This window comes from Tamandua tetradactyla, chromosome 18, assembly GCF_023851605.1.
Source record: "Tamandua tetradactyla isolate mTamTet1 chromosome 18, mTamTet1.pri, whole genome shotgun sequence".
Classification (NCBI taxonomy): Eukaryota; Metazoa; Chordata; class Mammalia; order Pilosa; family Myrmecophagidae; genus Tamandua; species Tamandua tetradactyla.
The window spans coordinates 75,822,635-75,840,200 of record NC_135344.1 but is presented as its reverse complement, the minus strand read 5'-3'; the positions used below and the strand labels follow the sequence as shown (position 1 = coordinate 75,840,200).

The following is a 17,566-nucleotide window of genomic DNA, read 5'->3' as shown; positions in this document are numbered from 1 at the left end:
ACGGGCTCTCCTGCCAGAGTCTGCATGGGAACCCAGTGTAAAATGCAAAGGGAGGTGGCTGCGGGCAAATGTCAAGCTAGCAGTGGCCAGGGAAGTCCCTCCAACTGAAGGACTCTGTGTTTGGTGTTTCGTGGGACTCATTAATTCAACAAACATGACTGTATGCAGGGCACAGGGTCACCAGGGTGGGGGAGGCCAGGCCCCTCCAAGGCTGTGCCATTTTGAATCCATGGGGTATCCCAGAAAAGCCATGTCCTTTAATTCTCACTCAATATTGCCGGGTGGGAGCTTTTTGATTATCCATGGAGATGTGACCCACCCAATCGTGAGTGGTAACTTTTGATTAGATAGTTTCCATGGAGATGTGTCCCCACCCATTCAAGGTGGGGTTGCTTACTAGAGCACTTAAAGAGGGAACCATTTTGGAAAAAGCTTTACAGTCCACGCAGCCAGAGACCTTTGGAGATGAAGAAGGAAAATGCCCCCAGGGGAGCTTCATGAAACAATGAGCCTGGAGAGAAAGCTAGCAGATGTCACCATGCTTGCCATGTGCCTTTCCAGTTGAGGGAGGAAAAACCCTGAACTTTATTGGCCTTTTTGAACCAAGGTATCTTTCGCTGGATGTCTTAGATTGGACATTTCCATAGCCTTGCTTTAATTGGGACATTTTCACGGCCTTAGAACTGTAAACTAGCAAATTTAATAATTAAATTCCTCTCTTTAAAAGCTGTTCTGTTCCTGGTATGTCGCATTCCAGCAGCTTATAAACTAAAAAGGAAGTCCCAGACCTGTGGCAGGGTAGGCAGCCACCTCGATTAGCTTGGGCAGCTGTCCCTTCCTTTGCCTGCACCAAACCAGACCATCCACAAGGAGGCTCTTGGCACAAGGGGATAGTGGCAGGGTAGGAAGAAAAAATAATTCCGTGATGCTACTACTGTCTGAATATGTTCAAGAAGTAAACATGGACCTAAGTCAAGGTTAACAATGGAAAAGAGTTTGAGGCTCCAACAAAGCCGGAGACCTAGACTAGACTGAGCTAAGGAGTTCAGTGCCAACACCATGCCAATACCAAAGTGACATCTGTCAAGATCTGGACTGTAAAAGTCCCACCCTCTCTGGACCAGTTTGCTTGTGGTCACTGCCACAGCATGTGAGGGCGTGGTAGTTTGATTCAGGTATCAACTTGGCCAGGTGAAGGAGCCTAGTTCTGTTGCTGTGGACATAAGCCAATGGTACATGAACCTCATCTGTTGCTGATTAAATCTGTGGTCAGCTAGAAGGCACGCCTGCTGTAATGAATGACATTTGACTTAATTGGCTGGTGCTCAAAGGAGAAAGCAAAATGTAGCAGAGCCCAAGCAGCTCAGCATACCTCATCTCAGCACTTGCAGCTCAGCCCAGGTCTTTGGAGATGCAGAAAAGAATCACCCTGGGGAAAGTTGTTGGAACCCAGAGGCCTGGAGAGAAGGCCAGCAGAGATCACACTGTGCCTTCCCACTTAGGAAAGAACCTCAGATGAAAGTTAGCTGCCTTTCCTCTGAAGAACTAACAAAATAAATTCCCTTTTATTTAAAGCCAATGCATTTCTGGTGTGTTCTACCACACTAGATCAGAGGGGTAGATGCCAGGACCACAGCGGTGGTCTCGGATGGCCCCTCATTCATAGGCGTGGGGCTTGAGACCCCAAGAAGTGGAGAGATTTGCAAAAGCAGCTGGGTCTGGGGCAGACGGCAGTTTAAACCTTATTGTTCCTTGATCCAGCTTACTATCTTCCAGACCACAGGCTCAGACTTCAGATTCCACAGATGAGCTGAAGGAAGTAGTAAAGCCGTGAGCCTTCATGGGGCTGCAAGCTATCTTTAACAAGATCTTGCAAAAGACTACAAACAAGGAAGGACCTAAGTGCAGTTTTGATAAAAAAGAAAGTCTTGCCTAAGAAAGGATGCCAACGTGTTTTTTTAAATAGATACATTTAAACACTTCATAGAAAACTGACAACAGGCTATGTTGTTTTACAAATTTACCCATCTGCCTCTGATCTAAAACAGAATGAGACGTCCAAGATTCTGGTATTTTCTTTTTAACCTCAAACATAGGCAACAAAACCAGCTTCACATGGATAGGAAAACATTTCATTTCAATTGAATTTGCGAGGCAAACGGAGGAGAGTGGAACAGCAAGTCTCAGACATCCAGCCCTGGACCATCCCATCCTTCCATCCTTCTCTGCTTTTCCCAGCAAAGTAGGAACGAGGTGGGTGGCTCCGAAGCCTGGGATGCTGGGGGCGGTTGGAAACTGGCCTGGATCTCCCTTTGTGTGCGGACTGGAGTTTGGGGACCACAGCTCCACGTGTTGCCTGGTTACCTGAGAGATGAACACCTGGTTCTGGCATTTCGGAGAAGCTCCCCAGGGACCCAACTACACCCCAGTTACGATCCCACTGCTTCCAGTCCATGGTTTTCAAAAGGGGTTTGGAGCCTTTGGGCTCCTCAAGCCTGCCAGGAGTGGGGGCAGGGAAGCTGCACTCCCCCATGCATTCCTACCCTGTGACACACGGCAACGGACCATTAAATTTACCCTGTGCAGATGGCATCCACGCCGCCTACTACACCAGAGTGGAACCTGGCCCCAGGAAGCCACTTGCAACCACTGCCAACACACCCGGCAGGGTATGCAGGTTCGGATGTGATCTGGGAACTAATCCGATGGGAAAACTCCAGAAGCCCTGATAACGTTATCATCCTGCATCTTGCGGTGACCTCAAAACCTTTTGCAGTAACCCCACACTGATGACCCAGCCCCCAGATTATCACCATAGAACCTCACTATCAAAGAGTTCACAAACTACTTAAACACTTCATAGAAAACTGACAACAGGCTATGTTGTTTTACAAATTTACCCATCTGCCTCTGATCTAAAACATAATAAGACGTCAGCTGCTAGGTTATTGCAGCATTTCTCCCCCTCAAAGAATAAAAGCAAGTCTATGTGATAAACTCTTTTGACATTGCCAATTAATTTAGTTTTGCAAAAGATCTAAAAATCATGAACATTTTAGAGTTCATAAATATTATAACAGATGCCAGGGGTCCTGCCTTCATAATGAAAAAGGAACTAGAGGCCTGGACACAAATGTTGCCAGCAAAATGCAGCACAACACAACCCATCAGTGGAAACAATGCCAAAGGACAGCTTGGTAACCCTGAGATATCCCAACTAGTTAGAAGGAAACAGTAAGGAAAAAAAAGGAGGCCCGTGTTTTAACACAGGGGCACCTTTTCATTTACATCATCATTCCTGCAAAACAAGGTGCAGTGCGTGATGCCCGCGGGCTGGGTGGAAGTCGAGGGAAGTGGATGGCAGGTTTCTGTCACACACGTAAAAACAATCAAGCATGCCCAGAACTCTGAGGATGGGTGTGCTGGTTTGAAAGGATGTATGGACCCTAGAAAAGCATGTTTTAATCAAAATCCCATTTCGTAAAGGTAGAATAATCTCTACTCAATACTGTATGTTTGAAACTGTAATTGGTTCATCTCCCTGGAGATGTGATGTAATCGAGAGTGGCTGTTAAACTGGATTAGGTGACGCCACGTCTCTACCCATTTGGGTGGGTCTTGATAAGTTTCGGAGTCCTATAAAACGAAACATCTTGCAGAATGAAGGAGATTTGGAGAGAGCAGAGAAGAACGACACAGCTAAGAGAAGCAGAGAGCCCACAAGCCAGCGACCTTTGGAGATGAAGAAGGAAAACGTCTTCTGGGGAGCTTCATGAAACAGGAAGTCAAGAGAAGAAGCTAGCAGATGACACCGTGTTTGCCACATGTCCTTCCAGATGAGAGAGGAACCCTGACCGTGTTCACCATGTGCCTTCTCACTTGAGAGAGAAACCCTGAACTTCATCGGCCTTCTTGAACCAAGGTATCTTTCCCGGGATGCCTTTGATTGGACATTTCTCACTTCTCTGGATCCCTCAGAAATAGGGGGAGTGGCCCAGCAGGGGGACAGGGAGCTTCCCCAGAGCGTGTGTCATAAAAGGTGGAGCCCTGTCAATATTTGTAAGGGGGTGGTTGACACGATGGCTGTCGAGACACTAGCAAAAGGTGAGACAGTAGCAAAAGGCGAGGGTCAGTTTGTTTAAAATGCTTCTGAGCCGCCCTGGGTGAAGACACCTCAGGGTTCTCAGCTGATCTCCTTAGCCAATTGCTGGAAAAGAGGCAGTGGGGACCCACCCACCTGTGCGTAGGAAACCTCTTCCGCAGCTCGGAAATAATCAGACCCTCCACCAGGTGATCTGTTTCGGTCACGAGATCCGCAGCTGAGGTTTTCGTGGAGACACGTTTCTCCTCGGTGAGGGCTGTTCTGATGATCTGAAATGGAAGGATAGAGAAGGCTGAACTTGGGCACCTCCTCTTCCCCCACTCCTTCTCTGAAACCAGCTCTGACTTCGGGGTACAGCAGGGAAGGGGCAGTGGGCCTGAGTCTGTGCCCTGAGAAGTCCCCCACGACAGAACCTTAGGACTCAATGTCATACTCTGTACATTCTGTGTGGGTTTCTAGTGCGTCATTCTCCATACAGGTAAGACAGATGCGCTGTTGGAAGCTGCTTTGTCCACCTGGGAAACAGTTTTTCTTTGGAGGCAAAGGGAGAAATGGTGGTTTTGAAAAGCATGAAATGTCATCTATGGGCGCCCCAAGCATTTGAATGTATGAGATTTCAAAGTCAAGTCAAAACTGCTTCTCCCTAGTTCATTTTATGAAATAAGTGGAATGGGACAGGCTCTTGAATCTCGATTACAGCATCCAAACAGAGAAATGTAGGGAGGCTGAAATGCATTTGGAGAGTTCGAAGGCTTCTGCCTCCAGCCTGGGCACCATCAAATGTCCAGGAGGGACCCACAGACGAATGAGCCACCCCAAGGGGGCCCCTGAGCCCCGAGGGCTGCATGGCCTGTGGGACTGCAGATGTGTGGTTCCCAGGTCCAAGGCCTTCAGTCCAAACCCCACAGCTGGACGAGGGTGGGGCCGGCCTGAGCTGGACGAGGACACGCCAGTTGGCCCCATCTGGTTCCAGCAGCCCCATGAGTCGTGCACTGAAAGCCACTGACGTAGTGACTCAGTTGCACACGACTCCTGGGTTCTACTCTGTGAAATGAGAAGCTGTCTCTGTTTCTAGCCCCACCTTCCTTCTTTGCTTCTGTGTCCTTTACTACCTCAGGTGCTGAGCTATGCACTGATGGTGCTGAGGAGGAGGGCAGGGAAGTCGGCTTTGAAGGGGCAGTGATGACTGGGTGAATTGTAAAGTGTAACTGGAGCACCCCACCTCCACCCAGACTCTTCAGGTTTCTCAGCTTAGCCCCTTCCTTCTCCTTTCGCTGTCCCACCCTAGGGCAGGCCAATCCAGCACTGAGCTGAACTCGGTGTTTTCATCTTGGTTGCAAAAATAACAGGCACTTATTTTATGAAATTTGGAGTGTAATGAACAATACACAAGACCAAGCATAAAACAGTCCCATACAACCCATTTAATGGGAGGCGGCTGCCATTCAGACTTCTACTCCAGCCTCTGAACGCATCCACATCCAAGGGTCTCCTGTTTCTAGCACATGCAATACGCTGCTCTTTGCTGTCAGATTAACTTTCCAGAAATACCAGTTTGCACATAGCAACCTCCGACCAACCGAATCTCCCAGGTTCCTTCTTTATTGGTGTCAGGCTCCTTAGGATGTAGCTGCCGTAGTGCCTGCTGGAGCCCAGACTTCCTGTCCACTGGTCACTTGGCCTTGAGTCCACATTCTGTATGGTGATTCACTGGGCGTGTGTGCGTGCGTGTGCATGTGTGCAAGAGAGGCCTTCGCCAGAGGAGATGCCACCAGGGCTTCTCCAACTCCAACATGTCTATAAGCCACCTGGGGCTGGTGTGAAAAGGAAGAGTATATGACGGGGCAGGGCTGAGCTGGGGCCTGAGACCTGCATTTCTGACAAGCTCAGATGTTGGGAACCACCCTTGAGTGGCAAGGGGCTAGAGCAGGTTCTCAAAGACATGAGGGTGGAAGGATCACGGAAAGCGAGGTATTCGGACTCGGCTGGTCTGGGAGGGGCCCAGCACCTGCACTTTCAACCTACTCTTCAGGCAAGTCCCCAGGACCCCCACCCTGAGGACAGAGGCCTCAGCTTTTCTTTCCTTGGACCCCCACTTGGCAAGCACTCATGACATTCAAGTCTCCATTGCTACCACCCACCCAGGTAGCCTCTATGACCGTTCCTCACACAGAAGCTGGATGGACGATTTTTAAACACTGATCATCTCACTTGCCTGCTTAAAACGATTCGATGAGAGGTAAAAACCCCACCCAGTTGCCCCCAGCCCACCTCCGGGGAGAAAGGCCACAAACCAAAGGAACTAGAGCAGCTGAGAAAACTGTTTATTGGTGCTTGGAGCATCTGAAAGATGTTCCTTCTGAGTTAACAAGTAAAGAATGGAATTATTAATTACTATTTTGTATGAATTTAACTAAAGTTAACTGTACAGAGGCACAGTGTAAAGGGGAAATCTATTCTCCCCATTTCAAAAGAAAATATGGATGGGTGCGGGCATGTGGAGAGAACATAGAATTGTATGACTGCAATGTGTGTTTTACATGACAACTAGAATTGGGAATTTAAATTAACATATGTGAATTTATAGCATTGAGATTAACCTTCAAATGAAAAAAAATCTCAAAATTCCCATTTGGTTTTTGGGCATTTTAATGGGGTAGTGGATGTTTTTTTTACCTTTCTTCTTACCTTAAAAGCCATTATTAAATCTTTTCAAAATAGTCACTACCTCTCCTTTCCTTTGTAAAGCACAAGATGGCCAAAAATGTTCAGTGATTTCCCTCGGTTTAATTCTATTTTTATTTTCGGGTGGGAGGGTGCATGGACCAGGAGTTGAACCAGGGTCTCCCATATGAAAGGTGAGCATTCTACTTGGTTCAATTCTTTTACATTGATACAAGCTCTTTCAGCACGACAACAAAAATCATGCATTGTGCTAGGGTAACTTTCCCGAAATCTGAAACCTCCAGATGGGTCCCTGGACCAGATAAGTCCTGAAATGCAGAGGGCCCAGCCTCTCCAGAACATCAGATAGTTCCATCCCCCTATCCCATATTACTGATAGCCCCTTCCAACATGAATAATTTAGAATGGGCATAGCCCAAAAACCACTAAAGAGTGGGAAAAAGATCAAAGGTGATGGTGGAGTTATATAGAGAAGGTAGGATTTAACAAATGAGCATAATTGCTGAATCATTACATTGATATTTCTTTCAGTCTCCACTATCTCAGAGCAGCTAGAAGTAAAAACCTAGAATTGTGGAATTGTAACCCATACCAAACTCTGAAATCTGTTCTACAACTAATTGTTGCAGTGTACTTTGAAACGTATTGTTTCGTAAATGTTATTTTTCAGAAAAAAGAAAAAAAGTTGATTGTGATGATAAATGCACAGCTAAATGATATTGTGAACCCCACTCTGATGATTACATGGTATGTGAATATATATCAATAAAAAATAATTAAGAAAAACCTCAAGCCCCACAGTAAATGTATCATGTAATGTAGAGACACATCATCCACAAAGCTTTTCCTCTAAAGTGATTTTATCATTTGATAAAGGGTCAGGCCAAATTTTTCAGTATTGCTATAAAGAAACATCAATTTCAAATGCTAATTAAAAAAAAATTCTGCAAACAAAACCCAACCATGCATTGTGCACCCTTAAGAAACAAACAAAAAGGTTCCGTGGCTTTCCATGGCTCAGACAACCAAACCCCAAGTCAAAACCAGGCCTGGCCTCCTTCCCGTCTCCTCTGCCCACCTCACCTGACACGAACCAAATTTGCTCCTGCCTTGGGGCTCTGTCTGTCTGACCCTTCCTTCTGTCCGGAAGGGTGGTGCTGAGCGGTCGGGCTGTGGGTCACAGGACCCCCCCTCTAGAAATGAGGGCCTTCTCTTTCGCTCACGGCTGTCCCCAGCACCAAGGCGGCACCCAGGACAGATCCCTTCTTTGACTGGATGAGTCAGACACACATTGAATGGCGTCTACAATACTTTTTCCAACTGGACTGCAGGTATTTATGTAAATGCTGACCATCTTGCCTTGTTGGGTTTTTACTTTTTTCCCAGTTGTGCTATTAAAAAGCTCTGCTGCGGGGTGCACGTGGTTCAGTGGTTAGAATGCCTGCCTTCCACGCAGAGACCCGGGTTCGATTCCCGGACCATGCACTGCACCCCTCACCCCCCCCCAAAAAAAACAATAAAAGCTGTGCTGTGTCTGAAATCTGTCATCCTCTAGCTTCCATCTGTCTTCTTTATTGCATCAAATCCATTCTCCATACTGCAGCCAGAACGAGCTCTCTGAAACACTCCTCTTCATCGTGTATGTCCCCAGCACGGAACATTTCTGCGGTCCCCTATAACTATCAGAGACAGCCAGAACTCCTGCAGGGAGCACGTGATCTAGCCTTTGCGATTTGGCTTCGTGGCGGAGACGGTTTCACCCCAGATCCCCAGTCTCCGCTTCGTCCCTTTGGGCACAGAAGCCCCACGTTTTAGCCTGCACCAGGTCACCTGGTGGGAGCCCGCGCTCCCTGCTTCCTTTGCAACTAGGTGGTGACTGAGGCCGAGCAATGCCTGCGACACATGCCGCTCCTGGTCACATCCTCCAAAGGCCCCCATTTGCACGCCACTTCCTCTTGTCCTTTCCCACTTTCCACAGGCTGCAGTGTGGATGGGAGGAGGGCAGCACAGTGTGGGCAGAGATCCACTCCTGAGTCACATGGTGGGGCAGATGCCTCTCCCCCAGAACTCTTACTAGCGCTGCCTGGGAAACAGAAATAAGCCCACCCTGCTTCCATGTTAAGGAAGCCAAGCCATCGGAATGCGTGTCATTCTTATCGCCACCTGCCCTTGCCAGGTTGAGCCACTACCTGATAAGGCTCCTTCAGACCTTTGGGTCTGGGACATCAATTCCCATGGTCAGCCTCTCTCCATCCGCCCACGTGTTCTCCTCCTGTAAGTCTCCCCTCAAAGGCCACCTCCCAGATGAGGAGTCCCCAACTTCTGTAGGTAAACTGCCCCCGGGGCACTTGCCACAAGTGTGACCACCCCACCCCAGGGCAAGGGGTCTGCTCACGTGGCCTCTGGACCCCTCCCACGTGCCTGCCAGAGCAGGGGCCCTGTGAGCACGCTCTGAGCGAATGAATGAAGTTGAGCTGACAGCTAACCCAAACCTAGAATACCTTTTAACAAGGGCTATGCCAGGCCACACCTAACTTGTCCAGAGTCTCTGCAATCGGTCTTCCAGATTTAAAACTCCAGATCCATGGAGGCATTCTGGAGAAGTTCTGAGGCCAGCAGGCGCATCTTCCCAGGAATTGTGGGTGTCTCCCCGCCACAAATGAGACAAAGGAGGGAAATGTACGGAGCCAGGAGCAGCTCGTTGTACCATGTTTCTTTCTTTCCCTCCTTGCTTGTGTAATGTTTACTATTGCTATTATTGTTTCTGTGAGAGTGTAGGTCACAGGAAAGCAGCAGGGCCTGCCATGAGCCTGTGACCTTCAGGAGCAGTGCTGCAGGCACAAAATCCCACATTCTCCCTGGCTACAGCTGGTTCCTGGATTGCTAAAAGGGCCCCCAGGACTCTGCTGGCCTTCTGCCTTGCACTTCCTGAGCTGCCACCAGCCCTGAGCAGGGACCTGTCGGGAAGGCAGGCTCACCAAGGAGATGGGGGACCCTTGGCTGGTCCCCAAGGCCCTCGGCACCAGCCTGGCTGGCACACTGGCTTCCCCTCCTGCCCTGGGCTCTGCACTCCCCTGCCACCCTCATGGCTCTAGACCTGGAAGGGTCGTTCCTGGTGAGCTCCAGCACATCTGTCCTTCCAGGCTTGACTCCGGGAAGCCACCTGGGCACCCCCACTTCCCACCGGGGTCAGTGGGCCACACAGCAGTGAGAGCACAACTCAGGGGCTGTACACACAGCACAGCATTCCGTGGGTGCCGGGTCCTGGGCCTGCCTCACTCACTAGACAGGATGCTGCCTGAGGGCAGGCGCTCTGCTTCTGATGGCTGGAGAGACAGAAAATACTCAGTATAATCCCTTAGCTAGAAAATGCCTAGTATAACCTTTAATAGCTAGAAAAATGTTGTTTCTTGGATCACTTCACCAAAGCAGCTTTTAAGTTATTTTTATTTTTTATTTCTTGTGTGGGCAGGCACCGGGAATCGAACCCAGGTCTCCAGCACGGCAGGTGAGAACTCTGCCTGCTGAGCCACCGTGGTCCACCCTTTAAAGTTATTTTAAGCATAAATGCCCTTGTTGAAACAGTTTGGTGTTGGTCTGATCACAGCAAAAAGAAAAGTTACCTTCCCTTGCTCTACTTGCAGAAATGAAACATCATATGGACTAATATCATCATATGACATCATCATCCTATGATCGGAGACATTGGGTTGCTGTAAGAGTAAAACGAGGAGGACATGAGCTAATACCATCATCAAATGAACTTTCCTTCTCTTGAGGGACAAGATCAAAGACCCAAATAGTCAACAAAGAGAGAGGGGTCTACCAGATAACAGGATATGCCGATCAAACAAAATGAAATCACTCAGTTTTAATAAATCCTGCGACTTTTACACTGGTTTTAAAAAATTTTTCTGCTTTCTTCTGGACCTTTGCCATTTCTTTATCTGTCTGGGGTTATAAAAACCCAAACCACCTTTTCCACTCCAAATTGGTCTTGGAAAGTTTTCTCTCCAGTTCTTTAATGATGCACCTTCTCACCAAGATGGAGAGACTTGTTTCTCTGTTTGATGCAAGATGAGGTGGGCATAACTATTTAAAACCGTGTTTTCTGACAGCAATACCTCTCATCTCTGTACCCTAGGGCCCCTCACCCCACACCATGCGAGCTTCCCCTTCCCCTCCCCCTCAGCACAACAGGTGCCGGTGGCCAAAAGAACTGCTGGTCAAGCGCAGCAATATCCGCCATGATAGGGATATGTGTACTTCCAGATACGGAACAGCTCCATAAATGAGCATCCTTTCAGCCAGTTGTAAGTTAAGGCAACAGGCTAACCTAGAAGGACCTCTATAGCTCTTCAGGAAGAAAATGCAAATGGAAAGTCCCTGTGTAGAATGTAATTCTTGTTTCTGCCAACTTCATAAATAGGTTTAGAATCAGCCAGATCTGAATTCGAATCCCACTTCGACATATGTTACTAGAATAAGAGTTAAAAAAAAATCCTGCTTGGGAGATATTTAGGGAGAAGTTTAGCTTCTCGAGCCTGTAGATTCCTCGGATGCTATAAAAGCATCTGAGATATTGGGTAGCAGTAAGAGTAAAATGAAGAGTTGTATGGAGAGGTTTGGTACACGAATGGCATACAGACACACTAAAGAGGTATTTGTGAGAGCATGCATTGGACAAAATGTAATAACTCAAGACCAAAAAACAAACACCCAAATCCCTACCATATACATAATGCACAAATTCCAAACAGAACGTTGAAATACCAGATTAAGAAAAGTTTGATTCATAAATTTTCCTACACTGACAGGGATGATGGTGATAGAGCATTTTCAACGAAGTACTGTATTTTAAAAACAAGTAATACTTGTTTTTAAACCTAATGGTTCGAATAGACCTGTCCTTGAGCCACTTTAGCATCTGCAGATGGAACAGTGTTTCAGTTCGCTAAAGCTGCCACTATGTAAAATACCAGAAACGGTTTGGCTTTTACAATGGGGATTTGCTAGGTTGCAAATGAACAGTTCTAAGGCCATGGAAATCCCCAAATTAAGGCATCAAGGAAGACAACATCTCCGAGGAAAGGCTGCTGGCTTCCTGGGTCCCTCTGTCACATGGGAAGGCACATGGTGATGTCTGCTGTCCTTCTCTCCTGGGTTCTAGTTTCAATGGCTCTCTCCCTCAGCTCCTGTGGGTTCTTGCTTGTTTCTCCCAGGGCATTTCTCTCTAAGCTCCCTAGGCTTTTACTTTTATCCTCTTGACAAAGGACTCCAGTAAAGGATTAAGACCCACCTTGAATGGGCTGGGTCACATCTCAATTGAAATTGCCTAACCAAAAGGTCCCACCCACAGTAGGTGTGACCCCAGCAGAACAAAGGAAAAGAACATGGCCTTTTCTGGAGTCTCTAACAGCTCCAAGCCAGCAGACTCTTTGCTCTAAATCCCCAAAAGACATGTTCTTTCCATATACTAAACACATTCATTCCATCACAGTATCACAAAAGCCTTAAATCATTTCAGTAACAAGAAGTACAAAGTTTCATCAAAATCAGCTACAGGCATGGTGTGTCCTAAGGCAAAATTTTCCTCTGGCTGTGGACCTGTGAAACTCAGAACAAGTTATCTGTTTTCAATATACAAAGGAAGGACAGTCATAGGATAAATGTTCCTATTTCCATAGGGGGAAATTGGAAGGAAAACAGTGATCAAAGGTCCCAAACAGTTCTGAAAACCTGCAGGGCAAATTCCATTAGATCTCCAGGTGTGAAAATGATTTATAGAATGACGTTTTATCCTCGGGGCTTGGGAAAGCAGCAGTCCCACCCTTTCCAAAGCTTACACAGCGGCCCTGTTTTCTTCAAACACTGGGAGGAGGGTTCCGACATCTCCAAGTATTGGAGCGACAACTTTGTTCTCAGCCCCATCGTCCTCCAGCATCTGGATGGCAGCTGGACTTGCCATCTGCAGGGCACACACTCAACCCCTTTAGAGCAGTGGGGTCATGGCCAGGCTCTCCCCGGTCCCTGGGGAATGTGCTCCACCCTCTCTGAGGCCTGGGGTGGTAACACTCTTCCTGAACAACAGCGTGGAAGGCCCACCTTCTGCAAACTCTGGGGCACACTCACCCTTTCCTTGTGCATGGGTGGATCTGCTCTCTTGGCCGAAGCTTCTTGGCTCCACACCTTAGCTTTCATGGTTCTGCCTTTGAAGTCATTTTTCCTTAAATTTGTTCCTTTTCTGTCCCTTTCAGTCCAGACTGGCAGTGGTTCCGTTCATACAGATCTTGCAAAAAATTTGTCAGTTTCCCATGTAGCACACAGGAGTTGCAATCTCAGACAAGAGGACTTTCCACAAACCCTTCTGTGCAACTCCGTTTCCAAGCCTGTCACGCACACTGAAATGGCTGACTGGTTAAATCCTCATTTGGGGCTCTATTCACTGGGCATTTGCTTTCCAGAAACTTAGAATTTTCCAAGCCATCAATTTCTGGTTCTTTGTACCCAAGAGTTCAGTTCTCAGCTTATTCCTTTTCTCTCTCATTTTACCATATGCTGCAAGGAGAAGCCAGACTGCATTTTCAACATTTAGTTTGGAAAATTTCTCAGCTAGATATTCAAGCACATTGTTTTCAAATTCTGCCTTCTATCCAACATCAGGACTCAATTTTGCCAAATTCTCTGCCACTTTAAGGAAATGACACATTCCTCATTTCTGTCTAAGAACTCATCAGAAGAACCTTTAGCATCCATATTTCTACCAACAGTCTCTTCGAAGCAATCTAGACCATTCTATCAAGCACCTTATAATTCTTTCAGAATCTTCCCCTTACCAATTATAAAGTTATTCCAGCATTTTTCAGTATTTTCCAATTGCGGCACCCCACTTCTTTGGTACCAAAATCTGTGTCAATTTGCTAAAGCTGCTGGAATGCAATATATTAGAAATGGGTTGGGTTTTACAATGGGGATTTGTTAGGTTATGATTTGCAGTTCTAACTTCATGAAAATGTCCAAATTAAGGCATCAAGAAGAAGATAGCTTCTCTTCTATCTATGCCAGCAGGAAGGGCTGCTGGCATCCAGGGGTCCTTTGTCACATGGGAAGACACATTGCAACGCCTGCTGGCTCTTCTCTCCTGGGTCCTGGTTTCAATGGCTCTTTCCCTCAGCTCCCGTGGGTCCTTGCCTGCTTCTTCCAGGACATTTCTCTCAAAGTTCCATGGGCTTTTCTGTCTTTTATTTTCTCATAAAGGACTCCAGTAAAAATGATTAAGCCCCACTTTGAATGGGCTGGGTCACATCTCAATTGAAGTAACCTAATCAAAAGGTCCTATCCACAATAGGTCTGCCCCCAGAGAATGAATTAAAAGAACTCGGCCTTTTCGGGGATACATGACACATTCAAATCAGCACAGATGGCCTGGGGACTGCCAGAGAGCTGCCTGCAAAGGCCCTTTGCCACAGTTATTTTCTCTTGGTCATAACAATTTTAAACATTCTCATTCTACCAGCAATAAGTTAGTGGAGACTGTAACTTAGTGTAATTAACATTTTTCAGCTACTCACTAACCAACAAATAACATTCTGTTAATGTTTAATATATTGCATATGCGCCATAAGCCACTGAAGCTTGAATTTCAAATTTAAAAGAAAGGAATAATCAGCTGTAGCTCCAGGGGCATCGAAGGCCAATCTATTCACAGATACATCGAATGCCTTTTTCTTGCCTCTACACTACCTTGGTTTGGGGTGACTGGCCCGAGTCTGCTACAATTTTTAGCATCTATTACTACAGAATGACTCTCAAGTCCATAATTTGGACTCTGCAAAATACCCCAGGAACAAGACTGGGCCAGCGGCATGTTTCCCTGTCACATGGCGAAAACAAGGCTGCCCGCAGCGTGGCCCTGAGGCTGAGGCTCTCGGAGTTAACCATGTAACTCACCTGAGCCCAGATGAGAGCAGCCGGCAATGACACCTGCCGAGGTCATCCAGGCCCAGGTAACAGCGAGGGGACCGCGGGGCACAATGGTCAGCCACCCACAAGCATTCACACATTGCAGTCACTGCCCGCCGGCTGGGAGGACGGAAAGGAGGAACTGTGTTCACGCAGAGGTGGTTCTAAGGCTCTTCCAATTTTCCTGGGGTCCTTAGCCAGCAAATCTCAAGTCTCTTTATTCTCGTGGCTAAGTTTCTTCAAAATTGTCCCCTCTGCACCTAAAACCCCACCATCCCCCCTCACTGATTTATCATGCGTTCCTTTGCAGCTCCACCTTGCTGTGAGGCCCCCAGAGGCTCCCTGATGCTGAATGAACCTGGGGTGGGGGGTGCCGGGGCCTCTGGGTTTGGGTGCTGGATCCCGAGGCTGGCTTAGTTACACTGAGACATGTGCTCTTTCCCACTTTCCTTGAACAGCTCTGGTTAGCGAATGGGTTTAAGAACCATGTCCTTTTCCTTACAATGACACATAAGAAAGATGACAGTATCTCATGTGGAGTCAGGGAGTGGTGGGGCCCTAGACATATGGACAATACATGCCCCACCCAAAGGGCAGCTGCTGTTCAGCTCTTGCCAGTTGTCATCTCGCAGGAATTCTGGCTTTGCTGACATTTCAAACATTGGCTACATTTAAAACAATTTTAATGCAGGCTGTTCGGTCAAACTCTCCCCCCCACCCCGAGCTAAAGAGAAAACTGGAGCTCTGGGAGTGGGGCCGCCAAGATCAGCATAGGGTAAAGCTGAGGCCTGGGGCCAGTGGAGACCACCAACCTCATCTTGCTCCTCCAGCAGCCAGGTAGGAGAGAGAAGGCAGTCTTTACTGGAGAAAGGCATGATCCAAAGAAAAGACCTCCACACACTGACATCTGGGGATCTCCCAAAGAGAACCCAGCAGTTGACTTGGAACCGTCCTAGGGTGCAACCCATTTATGGACCTGCCATCCTTGTCCTGTACATGCCCTTCAACGCCTGAAATATCATCTCTGTGCCAATGACTGCTGAGTCTGCACCTCCACCCTCAACCTCTCCCTGAACCCTGGACTCAAAACCAGCTTTTCCATTCAGAAACCTACTGGCAATTCAAGCTCAACATGCTGGAAAGAAAACACCGCCAAACCTGCTCCTCCTGCAGACTTCCCCTGTCTTGGTAAAAGGCAAATCAATCCACTCAACCAGTTTCTCAGGCCAAAGCCCCTGACTTCCTTCCTGGCTGCTCTCTTCCTCTCACACCCTTATCCCATCCACCAGCAAACCCTGTTACCTCAACCTTCAAAACAAATCTCTTTAACCACCTTTGCTACAACCAGTCAAATCCCCCCTCATTTCTCACGCAGTCTAGCTGTGTTGTAGGCACAGGTGTTGTAAGTTAGATCATCTCTCTCCTCTGCCCAACACTTCAGGTGACACTTGAGGTAAGGCCAAAGTCCTTTCCATAGTTGCTCAATAAATACTTGTTAGATGGATGAATACATTTTGAATCAGCTTTCGGTATCATCATTAAAAAAGATAGTTCACAAAAGAGGATGTCAAGGAGGCCAACATATGTATGAAAAGGCATTTAACTTCATTAGTCATTTAGGGCATGTGTGTTAGTTAGATTCAGTTATCTACTTGGCCAGGTGAGCATACCTAGTTTTGTTGCTGCAGACATAAGCCAATGGTACGTGAACCTCATCTGTTGCTAATTACATCTGCAGTCAGCTAGGAGGCTTGTCTGCTGCAATGAATGACGTTTGACTTAATTGGCTGGTGCTTAAATGAGAGAATGCAATGTAGCACAGCCTAGCAGCTCAGCATTCCTCATCTCAGCACTAGCAGCTCAGCCCAGGCCCTTGGAGATGCAGAAAGCAGTCACCCCGGGAAAGTTGTTGGAACCCAGGGGCCTGGAGAGAAGACCAGCAGAGACCATCCTGTGCCTTTCACGTAAGAAAGAACCTCAGTGGAAAGTTAGCTGCCTTTCCTCTGAAGAACCAACAAAAATAAATTCCTTTTTATTAAAAGCCAATTTGTCTCTGGTGTGTTGCATTCCAGCAGCTAGCAAACCAGAACAGTATGCAAACTAAAATCATAATAAAATACTACCTCATACCCACTGGAAATGCTAAAATGGAAAAACAGACAAAACTAAGTGTAGACAAGGATATGGAGCAACTGGAACTCTGATGCCCTGCTGGTGGACATGTAAACTGGTACATCTGCTTTGTTAAACTACTTGGCAGAATTTATACAACCTGTGACGCTAAAATTCCACTCCCATTCATCCCCAAAAGGAATGAATATACATATAAACCAAAAAACACATGCAGAACGGTCATAGCAGCATTATTCATAACTCCAAACTGGAAATTTCCCCCAAGTTTCCTCAAAAGTTTGTGAAGACCCACGGCCTGGCTTTCCCCAGCCCACACTGAGAGTATGTGGCTGTGCGTAGCTGCCTGTGCAACCGGGACATAAGTTAAAGGTCAACAGACCTCCATAGGGAGGAAAAGAATATGTAGATTGTATCAAAACCACCTATCTTATAAAGCATTAAAACTATTTTCCCTTGACTCTCCAACCCCCTGTGTCATAAGACCCTGCCGAAACTTCGTTCTCATACCCTATGGAATGTCTTTGTCCTATACCCTTATAAGCTACCTCTGCACGCCCACCTTTGTGGAGCCCTAATTTCATTGCCTGAAGTGCTAATTTCATTTTCCGAACAGCCGCCACTGGGAAAGATCTTCTCCTGTTTGTAAGTCCTAATAAAATTAATGTCTGACTTTGTGCCTGATAT

The 17,566-nt window shown here is 47.1% G+C and overlaps 1 protein-coding gene across 1 annotated transcript in view; it reads right to left on the bottom strand.

Annotated features, from left to right (window-relative positions):
• IMPA2 (inositol monophosphatase 2) overlaps positions 1–17,566 on the bottom strand; it is an 86,209-nt gene that overhangs the window by 62,614 nt on the left and 6,029 nt on the right. The window contains exon 2 of the mRNA XM_077136020.1: positions 4,238–4,371. Within this exon, the coding sequence (XP_076992135.1) occupies positions 4,238–4,371 (134 nt within the window). The remainder of the gene's footprint in view (positions 1–4,237; positions 4,372–17,566) is intronic.